We start from the raw sequence: 24761 nt of genomic DNA, 5'->3' as shown, positions 1-24761 counted from the left end.
TCAGCTCTTCTATTTCTTTTGGGTTCCTGAACCAAATGCAGGTATATGTGTATTCACACATGATTACATATGCTCTTTACAAAGCTCCATGCATATATAAAAGTATGTATTCCTTTGAGAGTATATGTATATATAATATGTTTTTGTTTTAATATCTGCATTTATATATGCTGACATTAAAATAATGTACCCTTTATTCATAACACACTAGTATTATAGTATAAATATATTGCCCCTAAAAACTTTATTTCTTAAAATTTAGTGTCCTTGATGACTCTTGTTCATACATTTAGGGCAATAGCTTAGGTGCGTTTGAATTTCAGTAAATGAAATCTTATTTTTTAAAAGGAAAAGCACAAGTTATGGTTTTGTGAATTTTATTTCCACAAAGGTAATAAAAATTGAGAGAATTAAATGTTAACAAAAATTAGAAGAATAATTTTAGGATTTTAAGTAACGTTATATTAATTGTTCATAGAGAAGGAGCTGAAAATAATTTTTTAAAGGGAAATGTTAATTTTAGTCAGCATACCCTATTCAGTAGTGTCACAAAAATCTATTTTAACTTTGAAGCTTTTCTTTCAAAAGGAAAATATAGATTTTTTTCTTTCAAAAGGAAAATATAGATTTTTCCAATTAGGGGTAAATTAATCCAAGGTGGCAAATCTTATAGACCAGAGAGATGAAAATTTGCATTTGCATATTATACCTGTTTTAGGTGGCTTTAATTTTGTTTTAAGAATTGGATATCTTAAGAAAGGATCACAAGTTATGTGTCTAACTTTTGATTTTACAGCTTTAGCCATTGAAAATTTTAATGTAGACAGGTTCAGTCTTGAAATGAGTTCTGGTAGCCATCATTTCAATAAACAGCAGGTCTAATTGGCATGAAATTCTCAGCATCAATCAAACTGTATTTACAAAATAAATTCTTTGTATTCCTTGTACTCATTAAAGTACCCATGTCTTGTATATTTCATTGTATATGGGGGTAAAAAAGAAACGAAGCAAAATTAATCAGTGTTTATTTTTTACACAAAACCTTTATTTGGTTCACTACTGGCTAATAAGTGCCCAGTTAAAAATTTGGAGCCTACCATAACTATTTACTTGAATTGTGATACATATGAGTAATGTGTGTTCAATGAATTAGTGAATTTTAAAAAATTAGCCCTAACATAAATATCTATTCTTCCTCTAGGCTAGAGGACAGGTGAAGTAACTTTATCTCTCCATTTACCTCTACATCTCCATTCTTTTTTACCATATTCTTTTCTCTTTGTCGTTTTTATTTTCAGTACCTCTGACCAATTTGTTAAACCCAATGCTCCTATAACTTGGGGTTTGCATTCTTCCAAACCTGTGCGTTAAGCAAAGCTTGTTCTGTGGCACTTAACCATGTCTGATACAGTGCCCGCCTGTACACAGCCCTTTCTTTTGACCACAGATCACGATAAATCCGAGCAGGCTTGCATTGTTGGAAGAAAGTGCCTATTTCTCTAATAGTGTTCTAGTCCAAACAGGTTTGAAACCTGTTCGTTAAATCTTTCACCTCAGAAATATTTCAAAAACCAAAATCATGAAACAGCCGATAATTACATTTTATCTACCTTATCAATCAGTCAGTGGTAGTATTTAGCATGTACTGTGTGCAGGCCACCACACTAAGCACGTGGAGGAGTACGGAGAAGCAGTATGGCTCTGGAAAAGAGCTTGGGCTTTGGAGTCAGAGGTCATGGGTTCTAATCCCAGTTCCGCCAATTGTCAGCTGTGTGACTTTGGGCAAGTCACTTAACTTCTCTGTGCCTGTTACCTCATCTGTAAAATGGGGATAAGACTGTGAGCGCCCCCCGCCCCCGTGGGACAACCTGATCACCTTGTAACCTCCCCAGCGCTTAGAACAGTGCTTTGCACATAGTAAGTGCTTAATAAATGCCATTATTATTATTATTACAATATGTTAGATTAGGTAGAACTGATCCTTTTCCACAAGGCGCTTGCAGACTAGAGGGTGAATAACGCAGTAAAACCAAGGAGAGGGAGATAAATTCACAGAAGTACTCAGTACTGGAAATTAAATATTGATTACATAACCCCCAGAATGTACCCAGTGGTTTAAGGAGTAACAACTCTATGCTTCTGAAATCTGGAGACAAAATATTCAGTAGCAGAGCATGTTTCTGGTAAAGTTACCATATACTCAAGACAAAAACTGAGATATTGTTTGAAGAATGTTAAACAAAAACTTAAGGGTGATCAAATGATGACATTTAAAGAATGAATAAACCTTAATGGTAGCTGAAGACACATTGTTGTCTTCCCTGGCTCATCACTTCCCTTTTGTACTAAATGGTGCTGGACCACAGGGTGGAACCTAGGCTAGAAAAGCCTTTCCTCTGTCTGCTTCAGCCTCTTCATCTTCCCTTTCTCCCTTGCATGTATGCTATATTTTTGTCAAACTCTGTCTCCAATTCTTTGTCTTGGTTTCTGTCCCTCATCTCTGTTTTTTTTTTATATCATCTGTTAAGCGCTGACTACGTGCAAAGCACTGTTCTAAGCGCTGGGGAGGTTTCAAGGTGATCAGGTTGTCCCTTAGGGGGCTCACAGTCTTAATCCCCATTTTACAGATGAGGTAATTGAGGCACAGAGAAGTTAAGTGACTTACCCAAAGTCATGCATCTGACAATTGGTGGAGCTGGGATTTGAACCCATGACCTCTGACTCCAAAGCCCGTGCTCTTTCCACTGAGCCATGCTGCTTCTCTGTTTTACTGGATGAGGATGCTCTCTAATGCTTTTCTACTCTCTCTTTTTCTCACCCCCCCATTCCACCCTCCTCACACTTCCCTCCCCCACATCATCTCATTGCTTCCGTTGCCTACACTCCACTGAAACTGCCCTCTCAAAGGTCACCAGTGACCTCCTTCTTGCCAAATCCAATGGGTCCTACTCTATCCTAATCCTCCTCGACCTCTCAGCTGCCTTCGACACTGTGGACCATCCCCTCCTCCTCAACACACTATCCATCCATGGCTTCACAGACTCTGTCCTCTCCTGGTTCTCCTCTTATCTCTCTGGCCGTTCATTCTCAGTCTCCTTTGCAGGCTCCTCCTCCCCATCCCATCCCCTTACTGTAGGGTTCCTCATGGGTCAGTTCTTGTTCCCCTTCTGTTCTGCATCTATACTCACTCCCTTGGTGAACTTATTCGCTCACACATCAACTGTCATCTCTGCGCTGATGACACCCAAACCTACATCTCCACCCCTGCTTTCTCTCTCACCTTCCAGGCTCATATCTCCTGCTTTCAGGACATCTCCATCTGGATGTCTGCCCAACATCTAAAATTCAGCATGTCCAAGACTGAGCTCCTTATCTTCCCTCCCAAACCCTGTCCTCTCCCTGACTTAGCCGTCACTGTAGACAGCACTACCATTCTTCCTATCTCTCAAGCCCACAACCTTGGTGTCATCCTCCACTCCGCTCTCTCATTCACCCCACACATCCAATCCATCACCAAAACCTGCTGGTCTCACCTCCACAACAAACTGCTACCTTGTTAGTTCAATCTTTCATCCTATCCCGACTGGACTACTGCATCAGCTTCCTTTCTGATCTCCCATCTTCCTGTCTCTCCTTGCTTCAGTCTATACTTCACTCTACTGCCCCGACTATCTTTGTACAGAAACCCCCGACTGGCCCGACTATCTTTGTCACTCCCCTCCTCAAAAATCTTCAGTGGTTGCCTATCAACCGTCTAATCAAGCAAAAACTCCTCACTCTCAGCTTCAAAGCTCTCCATCACTTCGCCCCTTCCTACCTCACCTCCCTTCTCTCATTCTACAGCCCAGCCCGCACCCTCTGCTCCTCTGCTGCTAACCTCCTCACTGGGCCTCGTTCTCGCCTGTCCCGCTGTAGACCCCTGGCCCACCTCTTACCTCTGGCCTGGAATGCCCTCCTTCCACACATTTGCCAAGCTAGCTCTCTTCCTCCCTTCAAAGCTCTACTGAGAGCTCACCTCCTCCAGGAGGCCTTCCCAGACTGAGCCCCTCCCTTTTTCCTCTCCTCCTCCTCCCCTCCTCATCGCCCCCCTCCCTCCCTCTGTCCTACCTCCTTCCCCTCCCCACAGCACTTGTGCATATTTGTACATATTTATTGCTTTATTTAATTTATTAATGATATGTATACAGCTATAATTCTTTTTATTCTAATGATATTGACACCAGTCTACTTGTTTTGTGTTGTTGTCTGTCTCCCCCTTCTAGACTATGAGCCCGTTGTTGTGTAGGAACCGTCTCTATATGTTGCCGACTTGTACTTCCCAAGCGCTTAGTACAGTGCTCTGCGCACAGCAAGCACTCAATAAATATGATTGAATGAAGGAATGAATCTCAGGCTGAACCCCCATTACTCCCTGCTCTGACTGCTATAAGTGATTGAACAGCCCAAAGAAAAGGATGGTGGATGTTAGCGAAAACCTTGGGCAAAGTAAAGGAAGGGACAATACATGGCATGACTCAGAGATAAGACGAGTGACAGACACACAAAGGTATTAGGAATGGGGAGTAGAGAAGCAATATTTTTTCTTTCTGAAATATCACATTTTAGGGGGATCTTCTTAAGCTCAGGGTCCTGTTGGGTTTAGAGTAATATCATGCGTAAAAAATGTAGTGTCTTACCATATGCCTCTGCAGTTTTCCAGCTGTTTCTTTTACAAGTCTTGTGAAATCTCAGGGTATAGTGAGAACTCACTAGTGTAGAGTAAAAGGTTTTTTTGTGTGATCTATACTCCTTGCCAAAAGGGAACTCTTTTTAACCTTCCCAGGGGTCCTAGATTTTTACATCATCTATCCCAGCGTATCAAATGGTCTCTTGTCCAACAAGAGGAATAAAATGTAGACAGGAGTTGAATTACGCAGAGTTAACCCTTCTCCTCTTTTTAGGAGTTATTTTTACAATAGGCAAATTTGTCTTGAATCCATCTTCAATAGATCTGTTATCTCAGCACAAGATCCAGTGTTAGTAGTAGATATTCCCAATCTGCCATTACTCTTGTTAAAATGATCTCACGTTTCACATTCTTAAAGTTCAGGTTCACATTAATGTGTTATATATGCTGTTATTCCTTATTATGACTTAGAAATGATTTGAAACATCTGTGTGGCACATTTCCTGGGGTGGAATCTTTGTCAGTCAATACATCTCCATTTGAAAACTTCTCGTTTTCAGCTTTAGTCTCCAACTATCATAATTTTCCCATAGTTTTGCTTTTTAAAGTATTTCCTCAAAAACTTAGTTCATTTGTTTATAATGTCGGTCTCCAGTCCATTTCAAGATTTTGAAGTAACCTGCATAGAGCATTTTTAGTATGCTCAGGAATTGTAAGTGCTGGCCTCATAGTAGCTATTAAAAATGTGGTATCTGTTTGGGATTACCAAAAAGACAGTGCCTAATTAGGTGTAATGCCATGAATAAACTTCATAGATCATTCCTTTCATTTTTTTAGAATAGATTGAGCTCTCATGTATGAATTCAGTAATGAAAGATATGTAATAAATAAACCGCCTTCAACTCTAGTGTGATTTTGAAAACACTGGCTAAAATCCTTGCAAAGTGTGATTTTAATTGATGTAGGCGAACTAATAACTGAAGAAGATTTTGATGAACCTATTTTTGTTCTGCAGCTATGCAAAAGCAGCCTTTTGTTTGGAGGAGCTTATGATGACTAATCCACACAACCACTTATACTGTCAACAGTTTGCAGAAGTAAGTGATTTGTAAAGCATCAGTTGCATTTTAAAAGCAATTCTGTTTTGGTGACTGCCGGATAGCTTTTAAAAAATAAAAATTAAATCCTTTAGAATTTACCTTCTTGTAATAGGCATATAGATAGTTGTTAATATCATACCTTTGCTCAGTTTGTTTCACATGGATTATGTGAATTCAATGTTTTATATGCATAGTACAGTTCATTTTTTTCATTAGTTCTAAACTGGAATTGAAGCCTTGTTTTGGAGAATAAATAATATTAAAATAAGCCATACTTGCTAAATCTTCAGTATCTTTTGAAATTTCAAAATATTTAAACTGTCATATCAAACTTGAAGGCTTACACAAGAATCACTTCTATATCTACTTTGATATATCTAAATTGTTATTTTAAAATCCAGTTTATAAATCTGTCTTCCAAATGCATTACATTCCAGATACATTGCATTCAATAGTGATTTTTGAACATTTGTCATGTTAGGATACTGTCCTTGATATAACTCATTTTATGTATGCTCAGTGGATTAACTTCCAACTTTGGTATGGGTTAATAGGCGTATGTCTTTATTGACCTCAATCTGAAAAGAAAAGATGGTACTCAAAACTACGACATAATATTGAAACGCTCACCTGAAGCTATGAAACTGTATTTGGAGTTTGTTGTAGAAAAACTTCAGCAGAGCATAAAAATTAAAAATAATATTGAAACTCCTACATACAGCTGTGTGGCTATGTTTGGATTTTGTTTGTTGTAGAAAAACTTCAGCGGAGCATAAAAATTAAGAAATAATATTGAAACACCTACATACAGTTCTGTAGCTACATTTGGATTTTGTTTGTTGTAGAAAGTTCACCAGAGCATAACAATTACGTTATATTGCAGTTAGAAAGAGACCTTTCTTTAGACCATTTATACATTTGACATTTACAACAGTGACTTTTCTTGGTCTTTGAAAAAACACTCAAATATTTGAAAAGATCTAATTGCCAAAGAATAGTGCTTTGTCTTGTTAAAGTTTCACAGGGCATTCAAGATTTAGCTTAGTTCTAACAACCCTAAGATGAGTTTCTTTAACTATCAAACTACCACAGTTACTAATGCCGTTGGTATGATTAAACATGCTGTATTTCAGAGTAGGAAAATAAACAGGTTTCAGCCATCTATAATTTTAACAGGTTAAATATACTCAAGGTGGACTTGAAAACCTCGAATACTCAAGAAAATATTTTGCCCAAGCATTAAAACTGAACAACAGAAATATGAGAGCTTTGTTTGGACTTTACATGGTGAGTTTGAGTGCATGCTTAGTGTTATTTTAAAATTCGTTGTTTAAAATCAGTTTAAGTCTCTTTCTTCCCCTTTTCCCATCCAGTAATTACTAATTGTATAGTATGGTATGGCCAAATACAGTATTTAAGTATAAAGTAACTTATAGTATTTATAAATTGTGTTTTGCATATACAGTTGTGTATAGAGAAGCAGCATGGCCTGTTGGCTTGGGAATCACAGGATGTGGGTTCTCATCCCAGCTCCGTCACCTGACTGTCGTGTGACTTCGGGCAAAGTCACTTAATTTTTCTTTGCCTCAGTTACTTCACTTGTAAAATGGAGATCAAGACTGTGGGCCAATCTTTCTACCCTAGTGCTTAGAACCGTGCGTGGTGTATAGTAAGTGCTTAACAAATACCATAATTATTATTATTATATATCACTTGAAAATTCTTTAGTGTTTATGTCAAGATTTTATAGTTATATAACAAATGAATATTTATGTGTTTTTAAAAGTAGAAAAACAATTATTTCCTTAATTTCTGAAATTATCAGCAAAACATATTTTCTATATATTAAAATTGAGGTTCCTTCCCCTCTGCCTTCAAACATGCCCACGTCTCCCCCATCCTAAAAAAACCCTCTCTTGACCCCACCTCCCCTTCTAGTTATCGCCCCTATCTCCCTCCTACCCTTCCTCTCCAAACTCCTAGAACGAGTTGTCTACACCCGCTGCCTCGAATTCCTCAATGCCAACTTTCTCCTTGACCCCCTCCAATCTGGCTTCCACCCCCTGCACTCCACCGAAACTGCCCTCTCAAAGGTCACCATGACCTCCTTCTTCCCAAATCCAATGGCTCCTACTCTATCCTAATCCTCTTTGACCTTTCAGCTGCCTTTGACACTGTGGACCACCCCCTTCTCCTCAACACACTATCCAACCTTGGCTTCACAGATCCGTCCTCTCCTGGTTCTCCTCTTATCTCTCTGGCCGTTCATTCTCAGTCTCCCTTGCGGGCTCCTCCTCCCCCTCCCATCCCCGTACTATCGGGGTTCCTCAAGGGTCAGTTTTTGGTCCCCTTCTGTTCTCTATCTACACTCATACCCTTGGTGAACTCATTCACACCCACGGCTTCAACTATCATCTCTATGCTGATGACACCCAAATCTACATCTCTGCCTCTGCTCTCTCTCCCTCACTTCAGGCTCGGTTCACCTCCTGCCTTCAGGACATCTCCATCTGGGTGTCTGCCTGCCATCTAAAACTCAGTATGTCCAAGACTGAACTCCTTATCTTCCCTCCCAAACCCTGCCCTCTCCCTGACTTTCCCATCACTGTAGATGGCACTACCATCCTTCCCGTTTCACAAGCCCGCAACCTTGGTGTCATCCTCGACTCCACTCTCTCGTTCACCCCTCATATCCAATCCGTCACCAAAACCTGTTCATCTCACCTCCACAGCATCACCAAGATCTGCCCTTTCCTCTCCATACAAACCGCTACCTTGCTGGTTCAATCTCTCATCTTATCCTGACTGGATTACTGCAACAGCCTCCTCTCTGATCTCCCATCCTCTTATCTCTCCCCACTTCAGTCTATACTTCATGCTGCTGCCCGAATCATCTTTGTGTAGAAACACTCTGGGCATGTCACTCCCCTCCTCAAAAGTCTCCAGTGGCTGCCTGTCAAGCTATGCATCAAGCCAAAACTCCTCACTCTCGGCTTCAAGGCTCTCCATCACCTTGCCCCCTCCTACCTCACCTCCCTTCTCTCCTTCTACAGTCCAGCCCACATCCTCCGTCACTAACCTCCTCACTGTACCTCGTTCTTGCCTGTCCTGCCATCGACCCCCCGCCACGTCCTCCCCCTGGCCTGGAATGCCCTCCCTCCGCACAACCCGCCAAGCTAGCTCTCTTTCTCCCTTCAAAGCCCTACTGAGAGCTTACCTTCTCCAAGAGGCCTTCCCAGACTGAGCCCCCTTTTTCCTCTCCTCCTCCCCATCCCCCCGCCCTAACTCCTTCCCCTCCCCTCAGCACCTGTATATATGTTTGTACAGATTTATTACTCTATTTTACTTGTACATATTTACTATTCTATTTATTTTGTTAATGATGTGCATTTTGCTTTTTTTTTGTTGTTCTGACAACTTGACACCTGTCCACATGTTTTGTTGTCTGTCTCCCCCTTCTAGACTGTGAGCCTGTTGTTGGGTAGGGACCGTCTCTATATGTTGCCAACTCCTTATCTTTCCTCCCAAACCCTGCCTCTCCCTGACTTTCCCGTCACTACCATCCTTCTCGTTTTACAAGCCCGCAGCCTTGGTATCATCCTCGACTCTGCTTTGTCATTCACCCCACACATCTAATCTGTCACCAAAGCCTGCCGGTCTTATCTCCGCAACATCGCCAAGATCTGCCCTTTCCTCTCCATCCAAACCGCTACCCTGCTGGTTCAATCTCTCATCCTATCCCGACTGAATTACTGCATCAGCCTCCTCTCTGATCTCGTCCTCCTGTCTCTCCCCACTTCAGTCTGTACTTCACGCTGCTGCCTGGATCATCTTTGTGCAGAAATGCACAAAGATGCGTTTCCTCCCTTCCCTCCCTTCAAAGCCCTCCTGAGAGCTCACATCGTCCAGGAGGCCTTCCCAGACTGAGCCCCCTCCTTCCTCTCCCCCTCCCCATCCCCCCCACCCTACCTCCTTCCCCTCCCCACTGCACCTGTATATATGTTTGTACAGATTTATTACTCTATTTTACTTGTACATATTTACTATTCTGTTTATTTTATTTTGTTAATATGTTTTGTTTTGTTGTCTGTGTCCCCTTTCTAGACTGTGAGCCCGTTGTTGGGTAGGGACCGTCTCTATATGTTGCCAACTTGTACTTCCCAAGCACTTAGTACAGTGCTCTGCACACAGTAAGCACTCAATAAATACGATTGAATGAATGAATGGATGAATGAATGAATGAAAGAGCAGTCTTAAGGTGGTATGTTAATAGACATAAACTGGCAGTCACTGGTATTTGAGCACTTGTTTGCAGAGTGCTGTGTTAAGTGCCCAGGAAAGGGCTGTACAATAGAGTTGGTAGACATGGTCCTTGTCCACTAGAAACTTACAATCAACAGGGAGAGATAGACATTAAAATACAGATAGAGGAAATGGTAGTCTGCAAGGACATGTATGTAAGTGCCCTGGCCCAGGGGTGAGGTGAATACCAAAGAGCTTAGGTAGTATATACCCAGTCCTCTAAGATTGTAAGCTCCTTTTAGGCAGGGAATGTGTCTATCAACTCTGTTATATTGTATTCTTCCAAGTGCTTAGTACAGTACTCTGCACACAGAAGTGCTCAATAAATACCACTGATTGATTGAAGTGAATAGTCGTTACAGAAGTGAGAGTCAATAGGGGAAATGATGGCTTTGTCAGAGTTAGCCCCCTGGAGGAGATGTGATTTTAAGTAGGGGTTTGAAGATGGGGAAGAGTGTATTTTTTCGGGGGTTTTTTAATGATATTTGTTAAGCATTTACCATGTATCAAGCACTGTTCCTGTCCCACTTGGAGCTTGCAGTCTGTGTAGGAGGGAGTAGGACTTAGTCCCAGTTACAGAAGCAGCATGGCCTAGTAGATAGAACACAGGCTTGGGAATCTAAAGGACAAGGTTCCAGTTCAGGCTCTGCTACTTGTCTGCTATATGACCTTGGGCAGTTTGCTTAATTTCTCTGTGCCTAAGTCACCTCATCTGTAAAATGGGGATTGACTGTGAGCCTTAAGTGGGACATCATGGACTGTGTCCAACCTGATAACCTTATATTAACCCCAATGCCTACAACTGTGCCGGATACATAATAAGCCCTTAATTATTATTAATTAATTATAGAAAAGATTACAGATGAGGAAACTGAGGCACAGTGACTCACTTGAGGTCACATGGCAGGCAAATGGTGGAGCCAGGGTTAGAACCCAGGTCCTCTTGACTCCCAGGCTTGTGCTCTTTCCACTAGGCCACACTGCTTCTCTGACTTGGTGGTTAGATATGGAAAGGGAGGGATTCCAGGCCAGAGGAAGGAGGTGGACACAGGGTCGGTGATGAGACAGAGGAGATTGAGGTACAAGGAACAGGTTGGCCTTAGAGGAGCAAAGTGTGGTGGTAGTGTGCCGTAGTAGATCAGCTGATTGAGTGGCTTAACACCGATGATAAGGAGTTTCCGTTTGGTGCAGAAGTGAATAAGTAACCATCGGAGGTGTCTGGGGAGCAGGGAAACATAGACTGAACATTTTTTGTAGAAAAATGATCTGAGCAGTATAGTGAAGTGAGGACTGGAGTCAGGATCCAGGGAGGTCGACAAGAAGGCTGATGCAGTAGTTGAGGCAGGGTATGATAAAGTGCTTGGATAAGTATAGTAGCAGTTTGGCTGTAGAGGATTGGATGGATTCTAGAGATGTGGTGAAGGGAAAACAGACAGAATTTGGTTCAAGATGCTTAGTACAGTGGTCGGCACACAGTAGCGCTTAATAAATATGATTGAATGAATGAAAAATGATTGAATGAACTGTGTCGTTTGATTGAGAGAGGTGAATCTAGGATGATACCAAGATTACGAGCTTGTGAGACAGTTGTATCTATGATTATTAATGTGCCATGACAATTTTAATTACCTTAAACTAAATTCACAGCAGTTATTTTACTCCAAGTATGGATAATTTCTCAAATTTATTTTTAAAATTATTAAAAATTGCCAAAATTTTCTGGAGTGGGGAAATCATTATTCTGTAAACACAGTGGGCAGTTATTGTTTGTCAATACCTGAGCCTAATAAGTGATCAAATACCTATAGTTAGTAGTAGGAGTAGAGGTAGTATTGTTTGTATTTATTAAGCATTAGTGTGTGTGTGTGTGTGTGTGTGTGTGTGTGTGTGTGTACGTAGAGCAGTGTGTTAAGCACTGGGAAAGAATACACAAATGAGAATGACATAGTCTCTGTCCATTGGGAGGCTCACAATCTTAAAAATTAGAAGGGGTTAGGGGACTGATTTTGCATACATAAGGAGTGATGAAACCAAACACTAAAACAATATAAAGACAAAAACAAAAGTCAGTAGAGTACTGTGACTAGAGGAGCAGAATTTTAGGCTCCTCATGGCTCAGAGTTCAGTGATATCTGAAGCTAATGTATCCACTACAGTAGCAACCACTGCTCAATCAATGGTGTTTATTAAGTGCTTACTCTGTGCAAAGCACTATACTGAGAGCTTGAGAGTACAGTATAATAGAGTTGGTAGACGCTTTCCCAGCCCTCAACGAGTTTCTTCCCAAGGCTTAGTGGAGGCAGTGTCAGGCTGCAGCTGCTTTTCCATTTTTCCCCCAGATGGTGAGGTCAGGATGGATGCTCTATGGTAACGTGGAGGAGAGTTAATACGGGTTTCCAGGGAGACAGGATGGCGATCAAGTAGAGTAGTGTCTATCTCCCCTTCTAAACGGTAAGCTCGTTATGGGCAGGAATTGGTCTTTTTATTGTATATTGTACTCTCCCAAGAGCTTAGTATAGTGCTTTCCACACAGTAAGTGCTCAATACAATTGAATGAAAGGAGGAGAACGCTGAGGGCCCCAGGAGCCCTAATTGTGTCTGGGGAAGGAGAAAGAGGGCAACAGGTACTCGGAAGAGTCACGTTGCCAACTCTAATGCTAACCTTCTCACTATACCTCCATCTTGTCTATCTTACCTCCAACCCTTCCCCCACACCCTCCCGCCAGCAGGGTGACATATCCTGAGTGTTTTTGTAGAAAAATGATCCAGACAGCAGGGTGAAGTATGGATTGGAGTGGAGAGAGACAGGAAGCAAGGAGGTCAGCAAGGAGGTTGATATTGTAATTCAGGTGGGATAGAATAAGTGATTGTATTTATATGGTAGCAGCTTGGATAGAGAGGAAAGGGCAGATTTTAACGTTGTTATGAAGGTAGAAGTGACAGGTTTGGTGATGGATTGAATATGTGGGTTGAGTGAGAGAGAGGAGACAAGGATAATGCCAAGGTTATGTACATGTGAGTCAGGAAGTTTGGTGTGCCATCTACAGTGATGGGAAATTCAATAAATGTGATTGATTGGTGGAGCAGTTCAGGATGTAGTCACCTGTGGCTTTATTCCATGTGACTCGAGGTGCATTGGGCACATACAGAGCAGAACTTGGAAGGTGAGATATGAGGGTAACAGGTGCCCAGTTGAGAAATGAGGCAAAAGTGCTCTTAATCCAGTGGTAGAAAGGAAAATTAAATATGGTGCTTTTTTGAGTAAAATTCTGCAGTAAGTACAATTTTTTTTCACAACTGACTGCTTGGCTCCCTGGAAATGATAATTGACTCTGTGAAGTGAAGTTATTGCCAACAGGGAACAACTGCTACTAATCTTTCCCCATTATAGGATTAGGTGTAAGATTCTTTAGTTTAACATCTATTTAAATGAATGCATGATTTCCTCTTCCAGTTGCAATTTCAAGTTCATCGTTGTTAAAGTGTTATCAGTAGTTAGATTGGGGGAAGATTATTTGGATGGTGAATTGCAAAACACAGAGAAAAGTAAACTGATAGCCAGCAAACTACACACACACACACACACACACACACACACACACACACACACACACAGAGACATATTTACACACATGTGATATATAAATACATACAATAACTCTATGCTGTTGTGAATTTCTTTTCTTGTAATGCATATAAAAATGCCACAAAATGGATTCAGTCTGTTGTAAGCCTCTGGTGGGCAGGAAACATGTCTACGAACTCTGCTGTGTTGTACTCTCCCAAGCACTTAATACTGTTCTCTGCAGTCAGTAAGCACTCAATAAATACTATTGATGGATTGACCTATCTAGGCTACCCCTGGTTTTTCTGTGGTTCCCACCAACCTTCCAGCCAATTTCCCCTGCCCAACCTGCCATGTCACTTGTGCCATTTCCCTTCCTTTTTTCCCGCTGGCCCCTGATTCCATTTTCCCGAATCTGTGGAAAACTTACATCGGTTTCCTCTTTTTGAGCTGCTGTATATTCCTGCCATTATCCCATGTACTACTACTGTACTACTGGTGGCCCTGATACTACTACAAATTGTGGTGTTTGTTAGTCACTTACTATGCATTAAGCACTGAGGAATAATAGGTATTGGATCCCTATTTTACAGATCCCGGCTCCGCCGATTGTCAGCTGTGTGACTTCGGGCAAGTCACTTAACTTCTCTGTGCCTCAGTTCCCTCATCTGTAAAATGGGGAAGAAGACTGTGAGCCCCCCGTGGGACAACCTGATCACCTTGTAACCTCCCCAGCACTTAGAACAGTGCTTTGCACATAGTAAGCGCTTAAGAAATGCCATTGTTATTAGAAAAAGGAACTGAGGCACAAAGAAGTTAAGTAACTTTCCCAAGGTCACACAGCAGCAAAGTATCAGAGAACCAGGGATTAGAACCCAGGTTCTCTGACTCCTGGGCCCATGCCCTTTCCACTAGGCCATGCTACTTATACAACTGGTCTTTCCTGCCTCAGCCTCTCCCTTCCGATGAGTCCTCTGGCCCACTTCCTGCTTCCACTTCTTTTCTGCTGGATAGGTTAATCAGTTGCAACGTGACCTTCTGGAGGTGGTGGTATTGTCTGCAATGCTTCAGGGGTCCAGTTTTCCCTGTCTTTAGTCCTAAGTTTCTCTTCCAGAGTCCAGCATTTTTTCTTAATCATAGGCCAGGGTGTTGCCAGGTAGTCATCATCATCATCATCATCAATCGTATTTATTGAGCGCTTACTATGTGCAGAGCACTGTACTAAGCGTTTGGGAACTACAAATTGGCAACATATAGTGACAGTCCCTACCCAACAGTGGGCTCGCAATCCTACCTGGCACCCTTGAGTTGGTAATCCAGGCATTGACATTGCATTCCTTCAGAAACACCTTGGACTTTGTCAGAAAAAAGACAGTCATAACTTCGGTTATATTAGTTTAGGAAACTTTAAATTCCCCTATGGATAAATAACCTCTTCATTCTCCAAATTTTTCTCTTTTAAAAAAATCAGGAAATACAACATTTTACTTTATTTTCAAAGAAATCAGAGGAAAGTTTTTCAGAGTTTTGTTAGAGTATATTTTTTGATCTAGTTGTAAATTGTTCTTTAAGAATCACATTATTGCAGCAAGTCATATGATTGAACTAGATCACTCTGAAACTATCATTAAATCTTCTGTTGGACCACTGATAGTGATGGCCTTGTTTTCAGGGTCCAGAGCGATATCTTGAGAATTTAGGAAATAAATTATTTCATTGCTGTAGTCCATTATCTTTTGATTACGTGAGCCAGTAACCAATGGCATTGTTGAGAACTGTTAGTAGCTCAGCTCCAAACATGCAGATCCACTGGAAGTTGGCAAGGTAGTGTGCAATGCACCATAGGGATTGTTTGGAGAAGACTTCCAACAGAAGTAGCAGCTCTAATTTTAGTAAGAAAGAGAAAAACAGCTATCATCACTGGACTTCTGCTTATTTTAGAGGACTAAATCTCACTGCCATCACTAGAGAGAGCCCTGCCAATATTACATTTATAGCCCGTGAAAACAGTAGACTTCTAAACTTCTATGGACTGTTCATTTTGTAGATTAGCTATTCATGGATGGTTTATGAAAGGTAAGACTCCTTTTTTTTTTTCCAGAGAACACTTCAAGAGAGTTAGTAGGATTTGCCGAGTACTTTATAAAAAATTAAATGTTCGATAGCAAGTTTCTGAGAAGACCACAGTCATTTTAGATTTAGCCTAGGAATGACTAGCTTCAATGCTATTTCCCTAAGTTTGACCCAAAAGAAGACTACGATATGGTTGGGGACTCTCTCTGAAGTGCTATTCACATATTGGATAAATGTGAATGCTTCACAGAGAAGCAGCCTGGCTCAGTGGAAAGAGCCTGGGCTTTGGAGTCAGAGGTCATGGGTTCAAATCCTGACCACCAACTCTCAGCTGTGTGACTTTGGGCAAGTCACTTAACTTCTCTGTGCCTCAGTTACCTCATCTGCAAAATGGGGATTAAAACTGTGAGCCCCCTGTGGGACAACCTGATCACCTTGTAACCTTCCCAGCGCTTAGAACAGTGCTTTGCACATAGTAAGCACTTAACAAATACCATTATTATTATTATATTGATGGACTAAACTCTGGGCAAAGCAAGCAAAATAGATGGGGTCCCTGCCTCTTGTACACCTCTGTTTTTGGATTTATGTCATTTACTCTTCAGATAACGTCCACCCCATATCATTTCCCAAATAACTTTTATCTGTCCAAAATGTCATGGAAATTTTTCAGTGAGCGTTGACATAGCTCATGTCATAGATATGATCACATATCAGTTTTTCAATATTTTCTTGGAAATGAAAAGAAATGTGTTTTTAACTTTAACTTGTTTACCTTTCTGTTTCTAGTCAGCAAGCCATATTGCTTCTAACCCAAAAGCAAGTGCAAAAACAAAAAAAGATAATATGAAATACGCCAGTTGGGCAGCGAGTCAAATAAACAGAGCCTATCAGGTTAGTATTTAGGTGTTTTCATTGTATATTCATATTTTGCCAGTTTCATTCATTTCATTTCTTAAAGTTCAGTTTATTTGTATAAAATGAAAAGCCAATTTTTTTGCTTAATTGATCTTCATCAATCTCTAAAGTTTCAAGCAAATTTCTAATAGGCTTATATTTTTATTTTATAGGGAATAAATATGAATAGGTTATATTGTAAGGTTCATTGTAGTTAAAGATGGTAAACCAGTTCATAATGAAACTGATAAATTGAAAACTATTCCAAATCCATGTTATCCTTCATTTTAGTATCATGTTCATAATTTTATTTAGATCTTATGCATCAGTCAGGTGGGTGTCATTTTTGCTATTAATGTCTCCAAATGACCCTTTATATTCCTTTTAAATAAAATTCAGATCAGCATATCTGTATCTGCTATATTATAGTGATCCTTTATAATTCCCAAGTAAGTTCCCTGTGCACAAGGATCGTGTCTTTCAACTCCATTGTCCTGTACTCTCCCAAGCACTTAGTGCAAGTGCTCTGCATTCAGTAAGCATTCAATAAATACCATGGATTGATTGATTGAAAAGAGGTGAAGACTGATTTTAGGATGATAAAGTATGATGATAACACCAATAAGAATGATGATGATCAAGATTATTTTAATTCATGACTTAAAAAGAAAATTGAGCAAATTTCACCCCAAAGTAACTTTGTCCAGGGCATGGCGTACCTCAGGTATGTCTTGTCTGAAATACTGCTTATAGTATCATTTTGAATGTTGAAAACGTCAGTTTTACTTGGGTGAAAGTATGAACTCTGAGATGGAAATTGAATAATAACATGAAAGGAAACCTAAATTTAGAATTTTGAGTCCGTTTTGTTTGCCTGTGGGCAAGGAACTTGACTACCAGCTCTGTAGTATTATACGCTCAAAAGTGCTTAGTAGAGTGCTCTGCGCAAAGTAAGTGCTCAGTAAATAAACATATCCAAACATATCCAAAAACTGAACTGAACTCCGTATCTTCCCACTAATGTCCTCCCACATCTTTCCCATAACTGTGTACAGTACCACTCTCTCCCTGTCTCCTAAACCCGTGACCTTGGTGCTGTTTTTAACTCATATCTCTAGTTCCACCGAGTTAATCTCTCACCAAATCCTGTCAGTTCCACTATCGCAGTATCACTAAAATCCACCTTTTCCTCTCCATCCAAACTGCTACCTCGCTGATTCAAGCACTTATCCTATCCCTCCTTCACTACTGCATCTGCCTTCTCGCTGACCTCCCGGCCCCCTGTCTGTCCCCACTCCAGTCCATACTTAACTGCTGCCCAGATCGTTTTTCTAAAAAAAAATTCATTCCTTGTCTTCCTACTCCTCAAGAATCATAAGTAACAGCTCCACATCAAACAGAAACTCCTTACCATTAACTTTAAAGCACTCAGTCAGTTCACCCCATCCTACCTCACCTAATTGATCTCCTACTACTGCCCGGGTGCGATCTGTCTCACTGTGCCCGGATCTCATCAGTCTCGCCACCGGTCCCTTTCCCACGTCCTCCTCCTAGCCTGGAGCTCCCTCCCCCTCCACGTATGCCACACCACCACACTCCCCACCTTTACACATTATTAAGTCCTCATTTCCAAGAGACCTTCCCTGATTGAACCCTCTTTTCCCTAGCTTGCTTTCCCTTCTGCATCGTCTCTGCACTTGAATCTCAGACCTTTGGGAATTTGATATCTGTCCCACCCTCAACCCCACAGCATATATATCTTTAAATTATATATTATATATAGAGATAAGATGTAAATATCTATCTTTAAATTATATATTATAAATTAGTAATATTAGTGTCTATATCCCCTTCTAGACTATAAGCTTCTTACGTATCTGCTAATTCTGTTGTACTCTCCCAAACGTTTAGCACAGTGCTCTGCACATAGTGCTCAATAAATACCACTGATTTGAATAACTAAGCAGTGTGCCTTAATGTTAGGAGCACAGGCCTGGGAGTCAGAGAACCTGGGTTCTAATCTCAACTCCTTGCCTTGGCTTCTCTGTCACCTTGGGCAAGTGTCTCTGTGCTTCTGTCTCATCTGTAAAATGGGGATTAAGCCATGTGGGGCAGGGACTGTGTCCAACCTGATTAACTTGTATCTACTCTAGTGTTTAGTACAGTGCCTGGCACCCAGTAAGCATTTAACAAATGCCATGTAAAATATATATTGGATATCTAAGGCTGTCCAGCATTGTGAGAACAGGGGAGGTGTTTAAACACACAGAAGACTCTAATAAAGCCCCTTTCAAACGGCGAGATCAGTCTACCATTTTTTGCCAACACTGGAGTCTTTAGAGTTCCTGGTTTCTAGAATTTTCCCGATGAGAAGATGCCACATAAGATGTATAAGAAAATGTTTACTTTAATATCTCGACAGTAAGATCAATGTTATTAAATAGTGTTTTTTGTTTTTGTAACAAAAATACAAGAATTAAATGAATAAATTAAGTAAATGAGACACAGGTAATTCTCTCCATTTAAAATTGGGAAAACCTGAAGATGATTTTGTCCCTTACATTCATTGATTCCACTGATGGAGCTGGGGATTATATGTACCCTTTCTTGCTTCTTTAACCATTTTTTCTCCTGGTGTTTCTTTTCCTTAACCATTATCAGGTCTATTTAACTTTATCATAATTTACTTGTTTTGAGCACCCACTACTATGGAACCCTGAAATAAGCATCACAAAGAAAGCAGAAAACATAGTTCTTGCCTTCAAAAAAACTTCATCTAGAATCAGACAGAACCCACATGGCCTAAGAACCCTTAGGGAGTCAGAAGGAACTGGGTTCATTCATTCATTCAGTCATGTATTTATTGAGTACTTACTTTGTACAGAGCATTGTACTAAGCTCTTGGGAGAATACAATGCAGCAATAAACAGACACATTCCCTGTCCACAAGGAGCTCACAGTTTAGAGGGGCAGATAAGCATTAAAATAAATAAATTACAGATTCTAATCCTGGCTCTGCCACTTGTCTGCTGTGTGACCTTGGGCAAGTCATTTCTCTTCTCTGTTCCTCAGTTACCACATCATCTGTAAAATGGGGATTGAGACTTTGAGCCCTGTGTGGGACAGAGACTGTGTCCCTGTATCTACCCCGGCGCTTAGTACAGTGCCTGGCAAATAGTAAGCACTTAACAAATACCATCATCATTATTATTTTTAAACCACTACTTGTATTAATGCTGAGTTGATTAAAATTTCAGAAAGGTTTAATCTAGAAACTTCAAGAGAGAATGTAGTTCTGGAGTGTAATGAAATGTATTTTGAAGGTAAGGGAGAAAATGGTCAGTTGGAGTGGAGGCCGGAAACACTCCAGGAGGATGTTGTGTGTTAGTTTAGAGGCAGGAGTGAGTGAGGCATAATTGAGGTCCATAGGTTGACTGGAAGGATGACACCAACGTGGCATGTAATGAGATTGAAGGTAGGCAGGTAATAAGGAGAAATTTATAAAGAAATTTACAACTATTTTAGTAGCTGTCATTAGATTTGTGTGGGAGATTGCTAAAAGAGGGAATGATTTGAAGAAAATTGTGGTGGAAGATTAATTTTTGTACTTTTGTGTAGACATGCACACAATCAGCAGAAAATGACCAAGGATGCAGAGAAAGGGGTAGATCAGGGAATTACTGCAAAGGCGGAATTGTTTGATTATGATGACTGAATATGGGGAAGAAATGACAGAAAGGAGCAAAGATTGTTCTTTGTATCTGTTTATTCTGATAGTTGTTTAGGGGCCGAGGGATTCCAGATCATGTTCGTTTAATTCCTCATGATGCTATATGTCAAGGAATGTGATCCCATTGTGACCTGCATTGCTTTTAGAAGAGCTGAGAGTGGATAATATTGCACCCTTCTGGGTGTCTGTGTGTGTGTATATAAAAGAGAGAAAGGGTCTGTGTGTGTGTGAGAAGGCAGCTTGTTTAGAAAGCTTCAGTGACTTAGAAGTAAAATGAAATCACTCGGACCAATGGAGAAAAAGTAAAATAAATGCATTTTTAACTTTAAAACCGGTATTTAGTGTAAAAACATTCCTTACAGTTGTTTAAGATATGTGGGGTTATCGTCATTAGACCTATCACTTATGCATTTAATTTAATCTTGAATTGGGTTTAATTAGGTATATGTTCTCTGCTGACAATTAAATGAATGCTGGTTGCTATGATCCGTTTCAATATGTTGCCTTCAAGTCGATAAAGAGAAATAAATAAGAATGCTTCTTTTGTTTTGTTTTCACTTAACATCGTAACAAAATATGGCTACTTGTTTTTCAATTAGGTAATTGGTTTAGTATGTTTGGTTGTTGAAGCATTTCAGCACAGGCAGGCAAGTTTGATTAATGTTCACAAAAATCTTTAATGTGATTCTACTTGCAGTAATTTTCCAGATAAACGCTTCTTTCGTACACTGTTAAATTCTTCAGTGCTAGTGAGCCATATGTTATTTATGATTGCAGAAGTGATTCTGTTACAAACCTTTTGGGAAATAGAAAATTAAGTCATGATTTAGAGGAAAAATAGGATTCCGGCTCAATCAGTTAAATTGCCATATAATTCGGGAATAGACAAAATAATTGCTTGTCAAGCAAAATTTAAAGTGATAGGTTTAGATTTCCAAATTTTCTTTTATCTGTTTTGACACAAAGAGATTAGTTTTGTTTGTTCTGAATTGCATTAGATATCAGATTAACATACAGTCATTCTTGGGTGAGCTCTTTTTAAATTGATGTGTAAAAAAAAACCTATGATAAGTTAATAATTTGGCTTGTGTTTTCACAGACATTAAAGTGAAAACAACGCAAGTGCTTTATTTGTTAAGTAGCCTCACTTTCTGATATACAGTATTCTGTTTTGACCTTGATCCCTTTACTAGTCAGTCACTTTACTGAGAGATTCTCATGCAATGAAACACTTATTTTTCTTTTTATTCACTAAAGCTGTTTCTCAAAGAATTGGATAACTCTAATCTCCTGATTAAGATAATTCATGCTTACTTGAAGAAGAAGCATTTTGTTTTCACTAAAAGTTTTCACAAAGTTTTCACAGCAGCTTATCAATTGGAGAATGGTAGGCATGTACTGCTACTTCTCCATATTATTTTTACCCTAGAGGAAGTTACAAAATTCCAGTTCCAGGATGTGGTTGTTGCTATCCTGCATGATCATAGTAAAATCTCAATTTCAAAATTTAAATTTCATGAAATGTAACATTTTATCACTGAGTTATAGTATTCTGCTTTTTGTGATTACACACTACTGCCTTAAATGTTTGTGCATCATGCCATATTTCCCACATCAAGCTAAAATTCAAAATCGGGTTTAACCAAAAGCTAGTGGTTTAGGAAGTAGGCAATCTTTATGTTAAACTGTTGCCACAGGGGTCAGTGGCAGGTTACTCGATCTTACAGATAGTTGCTGCTGTGAGGTTACCTGTGTTTGATCACATAATCCAGTAGATCATGAGAAGGTTGCTGAATTAACTTAATTACAAGAGAAAAGGGACACACCGTAAATCAAGAACTCCATATTGATAGCAGTAGTATTTGAAGAAAAAGCATTTACTTGAAAATTTATTGAGTGTCTAGACGTCAAGGTTTAGCCAGAGAACTATCTAATAGCAGTAAATTATAGTTCTCTTAATGGGACCCAAAAAAGGGAAATTGCAGGAGTATTAAAAATCAGTGTGATTGTACTAACTCAAAGGATCAATTTAGCCAGTAAATCTGTGGTGTTGGATCAGACCGATGAGTGATGGGAATTGTTCATCTACTTGCAAAACTCATTTTGAAATCAGCATGGGGTAGTCAGCAGCTTTCTTCCTCCATATCCCCCCCACCCCACCTCACCTCACCCATGGTTAAGTGTGTAGTATTGAATTCAACATGCCACACATTGTATTTATAAATGCACGAAAGTAGTATTCATGGCACTGCGTTTCTTTCACTGTTGATCACAAAATTCAGTCTCAAAATAGCTGTAAAAGAAAATTAGAATCGATGCAGTCATAGGTCAAATTGGAAGGACTACTTGAACTGATTAAATAATTTATCATGTCTTGCATTGCACAGTTTGGGTAGATAACCACCGTAAAATGAGTAAAATTATCCAAATCCAGAAAATAGCAAAATTGGAACGTGATCTAATTTTTATTAACAAAAGACCATCGTGAGCAGCTGTTTTTAAAATTGTAATAAAAGTTATTCAGAGAAAAGGTGGCTTGTATATTGCCCCATGTCAGTCAGTTTGAGAATGTGTTCAATTTCATTCGACTTACAGACTTTCCTTTCCCTCCAAAGTGAATGATCTTTAAAGTAAGCAATCTAGGTCAGACAGGTTATCTCACTGCTTTAAAACTGAAGCTGGAAAAGACTACGGTGGAATTTTAGCCAGGGTACTGAAGATAAAATCTTTCAGAGATATTAAAAATAGCCTGTGTTTATTTTTTATTGGAATTCATAATGCACCAACTTTAGAGGTCTTCAGAAATTTGATGATACAAAAATGTCTTGCAATGTTACTTTCCAAAAAGTGATAAATGAAATTTAAATTTTGATTTGCAGTGTGTAAAGCTGAGTTTAATTACTTCTCTTGTATTAGTTTGCAGGTCGCAGTAAGAAGGAAACCAAATACTCTCTGAAAGCAGTGGAAGATATGTTGGAAACCCTGCAGATCACTCAATCTTAAAATTTTACGTATTTTCCCACTTTAGATTTCACAAGTCCATGATCAACCTTATTGCCTTGCAGATGACATTCTTTAATGCCCAGTACTATTCAAACTAATGCTCTATAAATGTGGAAATTGAAAAAGAATATGTTGTCTAAATCTAAGTATGCCAGTTGCTGCTAGCAGGAAGAAAAGTTAAACACTTACTGAAAAGAATAATTTCCAGGAAAGATAAACCCAAGAAGAACCTGTTGATTGCACATCAGTCTCTTGAGTCTTTGTAAAGTAACTGCTTTTAAGCCATGACAGTGTAAAAATAAATGAATTTTTAAAAATGCAGAGATTGGTCAAACTTGTATTTAGGCTTTGCATTTTTGTTGAGTTAAATGATAATCCAGTAAACATTTGTTGATGAGTGCTTAGTATTAACATTTTCAGTATACCATAAATATTTGCATCGGGCTCAAAATTTTGAGTATCCTGCTTGATTGGAAGTGAGAGGGATCCAGAAAACGATCTGGTTTGCTGCTGCTGCCACTCCTATACTTTTTTTTTCTTTTTTTTTTTCTTTGTATGGTATTTAAGTGTATCCTGTGTGTCATGCACTGTATTAAGTGCTAGGGTAGGTACAAGTTAATCAGGCCAGACATAGTCCTTGTACTGTATGGGGCTCATAGTCTAAGTAAGAGAGGAGAATTTAATCCCCATTTTACAGATGAGGAAACCAAGTTATAGAAAATATTATCCTGCTTGTTCAGAGTCTTTGCCCAAGGTCACACAACAGGCAAAGTGGCAGAGCCGAGATTAGAACCCAGGTCCTCTAACTCCCAGGCCTGCGCACCTTCCACTAAATCACTCTGCCTAGGTGATTTTTTTTTTTTTTTTTACCAGACTTTATTCCATTGACCCACAGTGAGGTAGCTAACACCTACCTCTTTCGGCACGTTTGCCACGCTGGCAGTGCTGATATCAGTAGCCACCAATTCAAAGGACAAAGACAGGCTCCGATTCCCTCATTACAGACTCTGGAAATGAAGTCCCATATAGCAAGCAACTATCTTCAGCTGAGATTTTTGGACACTTGCTCATTTGCTAGGACAAATTAGGATGCATATCAACTGGGGAACCGTGAGATGCTCCAGTCATCGGTTAGTACTGTACTTACCAACTTGTAAGATGTTTTGGTTATGAGGGTCCATGACCTTTAATGAAGACACGGAGAAAAATTTATAACTGCTCCATTTTTTTTCCATGGAAATGTAAGTCTGCATTGAAGTAATCTGAAAGGTAATATTTGTGAACATCCCTTGGTGGTTGCAATGCTAAATACTTGGGAAGTAGAAAATAATTAGTGGAAGGTGAAACAGCATGAGAAGCAGCATGGCTCAGTGGAAAGAGCCCTTGCTTTGGAGTCAGCGGTCATGGGTTCAAATCCCAGCTCCG

General features: G+C 39.8%; 1 protein-coding gene across 2 annotated transcripts in view; it reads left to right on the top strand.

The window, feature by feature from the left end:
- Nucleotides 1-23659, top strand: part of EMC2 (ER membrane protein complex subunit 2) — a 65803-nt gene extending 42144 nt beyond the window's left edge. The window contains exons 8-11 of one of the 2 annotated variants that reach the window (XM_038744996.1): nt 5682-5763; nt 6943-7053; nt 16496-16600; nt 23250-23659. In XM_038744996.1, coding sequence (XP_038600924.1) covers nt 5682-5763; nt 6943-7053; nt 16496-16600; nt 23250-23336 — 385 coding nt within the window. In that variant the 3' untranslated portion in view covers nt 23337-23659. The remainder of the gene's footprint in view (nt 1-5681; nt 5764-6942; nt 7054-16495; nt 16601-23249) is intronic. The other variant, XM_038744997.1, reaches the window with a different exon arrangement.
- The last annotated feature ends 1102 nt before the right edge of the window (nt 23660-24761 follow it).

This window comes from Tachyglossus aculeatus, chromosome 4 (genome assembly GCF_015852505.1).
Source record: "Tachyglossus aculeatus isolate mTacAcu1 chromosome 4, mTacAcu1.pri, whole genome shotgun sequence".
NCBI lineage: Eukaryota > Metazoa > Chordata > Mammalia > Monotremata > Tachyglossidae > Tachyglossus > Tachyglossus aculeatus.
Note: the sequence above shows the minus strand (reverse complement) of the source record. Positions and strands in the feature narration are given on the sequence as shown.